The following is a 9,844-nucleotide window of genomic DNA, read 5'->3' as shown; positions in this document are numbered from 1 at the left end:
TGGCTGTTTTGACAGCACGAAGATAAGCGCTGTTGGGAATACTATAATTCCAGTCAATATTTATAACGCGACCTTTTGACAGGACGAAGACAAGTGCAGTTTGGAATACTATACTTCATATCAATATTTACAACATGGCCTTTTGGCAGGACGAAAACCAGGGCAGTTTGGAATACTATATTTCAAATCAATATTTATGCCGTGGCTGTTTAAACAGCACGAAGAGAAGCGCTGTTGGGAATACTATACTTCAAGTCAATATTTACAACATGGCCTTTTGACAGGACGAAGACAAGTGCAGATTGGAATACTATACTTAAAATCAATAATCACGCCGAGGATGTTTTGACAGCACGAAGAGAAGCGCTGTTGGGAATACTATACTTCAGGTCAATATTTACAACATGGCCTTTTGACAGGACGAAGAAAAGTGTAGTTTGGAATACTATACTTCAAGTAAATATTTATAACGTGACCTTTTGACAGGACGAAGACAAGTGCAGTTTGAATACTGTACTTCAAATCAATTTTTACGCCGTGGCTGTTTTGACAGCACGAAGAGAAGTGCTGTGGGGAATACTATACTTCAAGTCAATATTTATAACGCGACCTTTTGACAGGACGAAGACAAGTGCAGTTTGGAATACTATACTTCATATCAATATTTATGCCGTGGCGGTTTTGACAGCACCAAGAGAAGCGCTGTTGGGAATACTATACTTCAAGTCAATATTTACAACATGGCCTTTTGACAGGACGAAGACAAGTGCAGATTGGAATACTATACTTAAAATCAATAATTACGCCGAGGATGTTTTGACAGCACGAAGAGAAGCGCTGTTGGGAATACTATACTTCAAGTCAATATTTATAACGTTACCTTTTGACAGGACGAAGACAAGTGCAGTTTGGAATACTATACTTCAAATCAATATTTACGCCGTGGCTGTTTTGACAGCACGAACAGAAGCGCTTTTGGGAATACTATACTTCAAGTCAATATTTATAACATGGCCTTTTGACAGGACGAAAACAAGTGCAGATTGGAATACTATACTTAAAGTCAATAATTACGCCGAGGATGTTTTGACAGCACGAAGAGAAGCGCTGTTGGGAATACTATACTTCAGGTCAATATTTACAACATGGCCTTTTGACAGGACAAAGACAAGTGTAGTTTGGAATACTATACTTCAAGTCAATATTTATAACGTGACCTTTTGACAGGACGAAGACAAGTGCAGTTTGGAATACTGTACTTCAAATCAATTTTTACGCCGTGGCTGTTTTGACAGCACGAAGAGAAGTGCTGTGGGAAATACTATACTTCAAGTCAATATTTTCAACATGGCGTTTTGACAGGACGAAGACAAGTGCGGTTTGGAATACTATACTTCAAAGCAATATTTATGCCGTGGCTCTTTTGACAGCACGAAGAGAAGCGCTTTTGGGAATACTATACTTCAAGTAAATATTTATAACATGGCCTTTTGATAGAATGAAGACAAGTGTAGTTTGGAATACTATACTTCAAATCAATATTTATGCCGTGACTGTTTTGACAGCACAAAGTGAAGCGCTGTTGGGATTACTATACTTCAAGTCATTATATATAACGTGACCTTTTGACAGGACGAAGACAAGTGCAGTTGGGAAAACTATACTTCAAATCTATATTTATGCCGTGGCTGTTTTGACAGCACAAAGAGAAGCGCTGTTGGGAATACTATACTTCAAGTAAATATTTCTAACGTGACCTTTTGACAGGACGAAGACAAGTGCAGTTTGGAATAATATACTTCAAATATATTTTTACGCCGTGGCTGTTTTGACAGCACGAAGAGAATTGCTGTTGGGAATACTATACTTCAAGTCAATATTTACAACATGGCCTTCTGACAGGACGAAGACAAGTGCAGTTTGGAATACTATACTTCAAATCAATAATTTCGCCTTGGCTGTTTTGACAGCACGAAGAGAAGCGCTCTTGGAAATACTATAGTTCAAGTCAATATTTATAACGTGACCTTTTGAGAAGACAAGGGCAGTTTGGAATACTATACTTCAAATCAATATTTACGCCGTGGCTGTTTTGACAGCACGAAGAGAAGCGCTGTTGAGTATACTATACTTCAAGTCAATATTTATAACGTGACCTTTGGACAGGACGAAGACAAGTCCAGTTTGGAATAATATACTTCAAATCAATGTTTACGCCATGGCTGTTTTCACAGTACGAAGAGAAGCGCTGTTGGGACTACTATACTTCAAGTCAATATTTACAACATGGCCTTTTGACAGGACGAAGACAAGTGCAGTTTGGAATACTATACTTCAAATCAATATTTACGCCGTGGCTGTTTTGACAGCACGAAGATAAGCGCTGTTGGGAATACTATACTTCCAGTCATTATTTATAACTCGACCTTTTGACAGGACGAAGGCAAGTGCAGTTTGGAATACTATACTTCATATCAATATTTACAACATGGCCTTTTTTCAGGACGAAAACCAGGGCAGTTTGGAATACTATACTTCAAATCAATATTTATGCCGTGGCTGTTTTGACAGCACGAAGAGAAGCGCTGTTGGGAATACTATACTTCAAGTCAATATTTACAACATGGCCTTTTGACAGGACGAAGACAAGTGCAGATTGGAATACTATACTTAAAATCAATAATTACGCCGAGGATGTTTTGACAGCACGAAGAGAAGCGCTGTTGGGAATACTATACTTCAGGTCAATATTTACAACATGGCCTTTTGACAGGACGAAGACAAGTGTAGTTTGGAATACTATACTTCAAGTAAATATTTATAACGTGACCTTTTGACAGGACGAAGACAAGTGCAGTTTGAATACTGTACTTCAAATCAGTTTTTACGCCGTGGCTGTTTTGACAGCACGAAGAGAAGTGCTGTGGGGAATACTATACTTCAAGTCAATATTTTCAACATGGCCTTTTGACAGGACGAAGACAAGTGCGGTTTGGAATACTATACTTCAAATCAATATTTATGCCGTGGCTCTTTTGACAGCACGAAGAGAAGCGCTTTTGGGAATACTATACTTCAAGTAAATATTTATAACATGGCCTTTTGATAGAATGAAGACAAGTGTAGTTTGGAATACTATACTTCAAATCAATATTTATGCCGTGACTGTTTTGACAGCACAAAGAAAAGCGCTGTTGGGATTACTATACTTCAAGTCATTATTTATAACGTGACCTTTTGACAGGACGAAGACAAGTGCAGTTGGGAAAACTATACTTCAAATCTATATTTATGCCGTGGCTGTTTTGACAGCACAAAAAGAAGCGCTGTTGGGAATACTATACTTCAAGTCAATATTTCTAACGTGACCTTTTTACAGGACGAAGACAAGTGCAGTTTGGAATACTATACTTCAAATATATTTTTACGCCGTGGCTGTTTTGACAGCACGAAGAGAAGTGCTGTTGGGAATACCATACTTCAAGTCAATATTTACAACATGGCCTTCTGACAGGACGAAGACAAGTGCAGTTTGGAATACTAAACTTCAAATCAATAATTTCGCCGTGGCTGTTTTGACAGCACGAAGAGAAGCGCTGTTGGGAATACTATACTTCAAGTCAATATTTATAACGTGATCTTTTGACAGGACGAGGACAAGTGCAGTTTGGAATACTATACTTCAAATCAATATTTATGCCGTGGCTGTTTTGACAGTACGAAGAGAAGCGCTGTTGGGAATACTATGCTTCAAGTCAATATTTATACCCTGACCTTTTGACAGAACGAAGACAAGTGCAGTTTGGAATACTATACTTCAAATCAATGTTTACGCGGCGGCTGTTTGACAGCACGAAGAGAAGCGCTGTTGGGAATACTATACTTCAAGTCAATATTTACAACATGGCCTTTTGACAGGACGAAGACAACTGCAGTTTGCAATACAAGTGGGCTCGGCAGACCAGGCAGCGGCATGTGGCCTTACGCACCGTTCCTTTGTCTAACCCAGGTATTCCTGCTTGGTCATGCCGGAGCGGACTATCAGCACAACTTTCATCAAGAGCCTGATGACGTCATGAATCTGGCAACGTACGTCACGCCTACAGCGCCGCCGCATCAGCATGTGACCTCACCGGACATCCCTTTAAATAGCCGACCGCAAGAATTTCACTTCAGTGGGCTCGGCAGACCAGGCAGCGGCATGTGGCCTTACGCACCGTTCCTTTGTCTAACCCAGGTATTCCTGCTTGGTCATGCCGGAGCGGACTATCAGCACAACTTTCATCAAGAGCCTGATGACGTCATGAATCTGGCAACGTACGTCACGCCTACAGCGCCGCCGCATCAGCATGTGACCTCACCGGACATCCCTTTAAATAGCCGACCGCAAGAATTTCACTTCAGTGGGCTCGGCAGACCAGGCAGCGGCATGTGGCCTTACGCACCGTTCCTTTGTCTAACCCAGGTTGGTGCCTATTATTGTACATTTAAAAGTGATTGTCGTGGTATCCTGGTTCTGCCTTGCCCCCAGCAGTGCATTCGTATCGCATGTGATGTATATCTAATGTGCGAGTTGATGTTGTGTGGTGACGTCGAACTGAATCCTGGCCCCGAAACAGACTCTGACAGTATGAGCGCGCAAGAGATGTTGAAGCAACTGATTCTGGGACAGCAAAAATTGACAGACGAAATGGCAGCATTAAGGGCGCATAACGCGAAGATGGAAAAAATGTTCTGCGAATTCACCCAACAGCTCGATCTATTAAAAGACCAATCAACCCGTGTAGAAAACCTGGAAAGAACAGTCACCTTCCTACGGGAAAAAATTATTGACTTGGAGGACAGAAGTAGGCGTTCCAACTTAGTTGTGTTTGGGGTAGATGAAGCCAGCGATGAAACAGAATCTGTCCTTAGGGAGAAAGTTATTTCTGAGGTTTTTCAAGAGAAGCTTGGTGTGACATGCAACTCAGTCGCCAGAATACACCGTATTGGCAAAGCTGGAAAAAAGCGACCCGTCATATTGTTCTTCCAGGACTTTAATGAAAAACAAGAAGTAATGCGGAATGTCCGCAAGCTTAAAGGAACCAAATATTCGGTACAAAATGACTATTCGCGTGACACGCTCAGAATAAGGAAACTCTTATGGGACAGTACAAAAATCGATAGGGATCAAGGCAAGAAGCCTATTCTGGTGCATGATAAACTAAAAATAGACGGGCAGATTTTTGCGTGGGATGAGGCCAACAATTGCAGAATCAAGATACGAAATGAGCAGAGTAAAGAGTGACTCGCATCACCGCTTATCAAGGAACTCAGGCTTCTAAACATAAATGCGCGCAGCGTGGTAAATAAAAGCGATCATCTTGAATCCATAATTCTAGGGTATCAGCCACACATTGTTGTAATCACAGAGACTTGGCTGCACGAAGGAATTGATGATGAAGATGTTTTCCCTCCCCTTTACCGGGTGTTCCGTCGGGACAGATCTACCAGAGGAGGCGGTGTTGCCGTACTCGTAAAACATGGCATCGACACTTCTTTTCTAACTCAAATTGAAAGGCATGAAAGCCTCGCGTTAAAACTTTCTTGTTTTGGGCGGTCCTTTTTAGTAATTGCAGTTTACAGAGCTCCCAATTCCCCTCCGCAGTTTCTACGTGAACTGTCTGATTTCATGAATGATTTTCATCATGACAGAATCTTATTAATTGGTGATTTAAACCTTCCATCAATTAACTGGGACAAGCCCTTTCTCAATCCCGATCATGCTGCTCATGAAGAGCACATATTTAATATTATGTTGAGACATGACTTGCAGCAAGTAGTGAGGCAGACAACACGTGTACATGGTTCTACTTCTTCTCTACTTGACCTTATCTTTGTAAGCCGATCTATTAGTGACTACCATGTTTCAATTGAGCAGGGAATTTCCGATCATGATTTGGTATATTGTTCCTTCCCTGTCCATATTGTTTGCAAAAAGCCTGTGGCCAAAGTGTGCTATGTAAAGGACTTCTCGCGTGCGAAAGATGAGAGCGTGTTGGATTATTTAGATTTTTGCCTCAGCAGTTTCCGAGGCAGTAATGCTGATGAGCTATGGAATAAATTTAAAACATTGTGCACTCACTGCCTTGAGAACTTCGTCCCTAATAAAATAATAAAGTCTCGCAAAGCTTCTCCCTGGATCACACGTGAAGTCCTGCAATTGAAAAGAAAAGTGAAACGTTTGAAGCGTGGAGGCGCCAGTCGTTTCATTATTCAGTCTTTTCAAATATCCCTTAATGCAGCTGTGAGGTCCGCTAAACGTCATTACTTTGAATACAGACTGCCTAATTTCATTCGAACTTCACCTGAAAAATTTTGGAAACACTTATGTAAAAAGAAAAAACCTATTGACCGAATAATGCACGACGGCAAGCCTCTCACAGATAAAAATGATATTGCTACGCAATTTAACCGCTACTTCCACAGTGTCTTTGCTAATGCAAGTGGTGAACATTATTCTTTTGAAACGCCCTCCACTATGCCTTCTATTACGATATCAAGACCTGGCATTGTTGAATTGCTGCTAAACCTGAAAACTAAAGCATCGCCAGGCCCTGATAAAATTCCAAACGCTTTCTTGCGCCGGTATGCCGAAAAGCTTTCCGAGTTTCTGGTTGTTATTTTTTGCGCATCTCTTTCATCAGCTGTCATTCCTTCAGAGTGGAAAACTGCACGTGTTGTTCCTGTTCTAAAGAAAGGGGACGCATCACTGATATCAAATTACCGTCCCATCTCTCTCACTTCAACCTGTTGCAAATTACTAGAACACATAATCGCCAAGTACATCATCGGTTTTCTTGACGATAACAATATCCTTTCTAACGTTCAACACGGGTTTAGGAAGGGCTTTTCTACTGTAACTCAACTAACATCGGTTGTTCATAGTTTTGCATCTGTACTTGATAAATCCGGCCAGGCTGATATTATTTTTATGGATTTTAGTAAAGCTTTTGACCTCGTCTCCCATTCTAAATTAATTTACAAGCTTAAACAAGTTGGTCTTCCTAACTTCATAGTTAACTGGGTTTCAGCTTACTTATCTAACCGACAGCAGTTTGTTAGTATTGACGACCACTATTCAAACAGCCTGCCTGTCTCTTCTGGTGTTCCCCAAGGAAGTGTCCTCGGTCCCCTGTTATTTTTAATATATGTGAATGACTTTGTAAAAGTAGTTACTCATCCCGTTCAAATCCGGCTATTTGCAGATGACTGTGTTTTGTTTAATGTAATTACTTGTCGTGAAGACCAACTATTACTCAATTTAAACCTAAAGAATATTCTGGATTGGTGCAACCAGTGGGACATGAAACTTAACGCTCAGAAAACCGTATTTATGAGATTAACAAAAAAGAAAAACAGCCTTTTATACCCTTACGCTCTTCCATCATTTCCACTTTCGGAGGTAACTGAATATAAATATCTTGGCGTGACGATAACTAATAATCTAAGCTGGAACAAACATATAGGTAGCGTATGTGCATCAGGTTTTCGTAAACTTTGTGTCCTCAAGCACAAATTGAAGCATGCTCCTGCAGACTTGAAATTTTTAGCCTATTCATCATTAATCAGACCCAAGTTAGAATACGCTTGCATTGTCTGGGACCCATTTACTAAAACTAACATTCAAGCGCTTGAAATGATCCAGCGCAAGGCCATTCGATTCATCATTTCAAAATACCGTTCAACCGATTCACCTACTGCCATAATGCGAGCACACCGAATTCAAACATTACAGGTACGACGTAAAATTCTCAGATTAAAATTTCTTTTCCTTCTCAAACATAACAAGTTGTCAATGTGCCCGGATCCCTACGTCAAGCCATTTTCCGCTCCACGACCAACAAGACATCGCCACTCTGATTCACTAACTCCATTCACCGCCAGAACTAACCTATTTAAATACTCCTTCTTCCCTCGCACCGTAACTGAATGGAATGCTTTACCTTTAACAGCACTATGTGACATAGATTCCATTGAAAAAATAGAAGATTGACGCCATCAAACTTATTTTGCTTTGTGTTTTAAATCTTCGTTCAGTGTTTTTTGTATATTCATGTTGCACTGTATTGCCCCTCCTGCTAGGGCCCAGAAGGGCCTGCAGTATTCTGTAAATATAATAAATAAAAAATACTTCAAATCAATATTTATGCCGTGGCACTTTTGACAGCACGAAGAGAAGCGCTGTTGGGAATACTATACTTCAAGTCAATATTTATAACGTGACCTTGTGACAGGTCGAAGACAAGTGCAGTTTGGAATACTATACTTCAAATCAATATTTACGCCGTGGTTCTTTTGACAGCGCGAAGAGAAGCGCTGTTGGGAATAATATACTTCAAGTCAATATTTAAAACCTGACCTTTTGACAGGACGAAGACAAGTGCAGTTTGGAATAATATACTTCAAATCAATAATTATGTCGTGGCTGTTATGACAGCACGAAGAGAAGCGCTGTTGGGAATACTATACTTCAAGTCAATATTTATAACGTAATCTTTTGACAGGACGAAGACAAGTGCAGTTTGGAATACTATACTTCAAATCAATATTTATGCCGTGGCTGTTTTGACAGTACGAAGAGAAGCGCTGTTGGGAATACTAGGCTTCAAGTCAATATTTATACCCTGACCTTTTGACAGGACGAAGACAAGTGCAGTTTGGAATACTATACTTCAAATCAATGTTTACGCCGAGGCTGTTTTGACAGCACGAAGAGAAGCGCTGTTGGGAATACTATACTTCAAGTCGATATTAACAACAAGGCCTTTTGACAGGACGAAGACAAGTGCAGTTTGGAATACTATACTTGAAATCAATATTTATGCCGTGGCTGTTTTGACAGCACGAAAAAAAGCGCTGTTGGGAATACTATACTTCAAGTCAATATTTACAACATGGCCTTTTGACAGGACGAAGACAAGTGCAGTTTGGAATAATATACTTCAAATCAATGTTTACGCCGTTACTGTTTTGACAGTACGAAGAGAAGCGCTGTTGGGAATACTATACTTCAAGTCAATATTTACAACATGGCCTTTTGACAGGACGAAGACAAGTGCAGTTTGGAATACTATACTTCAAATCAATATTTAGGCCGTGGCTGTTTTGACAGCACGAAGATAAGCGCTGTTGGGAATACTATACTTCCAGTCAATATTTACAACGCGACCTTTTGACAGGACGAAGACAAGTGCAGTTTGGAATACTATACTTCATATCAATATTTACAACATGGCCTTTTGGCAGGACGAAAACCAGGGCAGTTTGGAATACTATACTTCAAACATATTTTTACGCCGTGGCTGTTTTGACAGCACGAAGAGAAGTGTTGTTGGGAATACTATACTTCAAGTCAATATTTACAACATGGCCTTCTGACAGGACGAAGACAAGTGCAGTTTGGAATACTATACTTCAAATCAATAATTTCGCCGTGGCTGTTTTGACAGCACGAAGAGAAGCGCTCTTGGAAATACTATAGTTCAAGTCAATATTTATAACGTGACCTTTTGAGAAGAAGACAAGGGCAGTTTGGAATACTATACTTCAAATCAATATTTACGCCATGGCTGTTTTGACAGCACGAAGAGAAGCGCTGTTGGGTATACTATACTTCAAGTCAATATTTATAACGTGACCTTTGGACAGGACGAAGACAAGTCCAGTTTGGAATACTATACTTCAAATCAATATTTATGCCGTGACTGTTTTGACAGCACAAGGAGAAGCGCTGTTGGGATTACTATACTTCAAGTCATTATTTATAACGTGACCTTTTGACAGGACGAAGACAAGTGCAGTT

General features: G+C 40.3%; 1 protein-coding gene across 1 annotated transcript; it reads left to right on the top strand.

The window, feature by feature from the left end:
• The first annotated feature begins 4,576 nt into the window (after positions 1-4,576).
• Positions 4,577-5,287, top strand: LOC144098216 (uncharacterized). Its single transcript, XM_077630713.1, has one exon. It carries the CDS (start codon positions 4,577-4,579, stop codon positions 5,285-5,287), a length of 711 nt encoding a protein of 236 aa, XP_077486839.1.
• The last annotated feature ends 4,557 nt before the right edge of the window (positions 5,288-9,844 follow it).

Source organism: Amblyomma americanum, chromosome 7 (genome assembly GCF_052857255.1).
Source record: "Amblyomma americanum isolate KBUSLIRL-KWMA chromosome 7, ASM5285725v1, whole genome shotgun sequence".
In the NCBI taxonomy this organism is placed as follows: Eukaryota; Metazoa; Arthropoda; class Arachnida; order Ixodida; family Ixodidae; genus Amblyomma; species Amblyomma americanum.
This window is presented reverse-complemented; position numbering and strand designations above follow the sequence as displayed.

What these genes read in the sequence shown, in the direction of transcription:
- LOC144098216 (XM_077630713.1), top strand. Translation starts at nt 4,577, where the DNA reads ATGTTGTGTGGTGACGTCGAACTGAATCCTGGCCCCGAAACAGACTCT.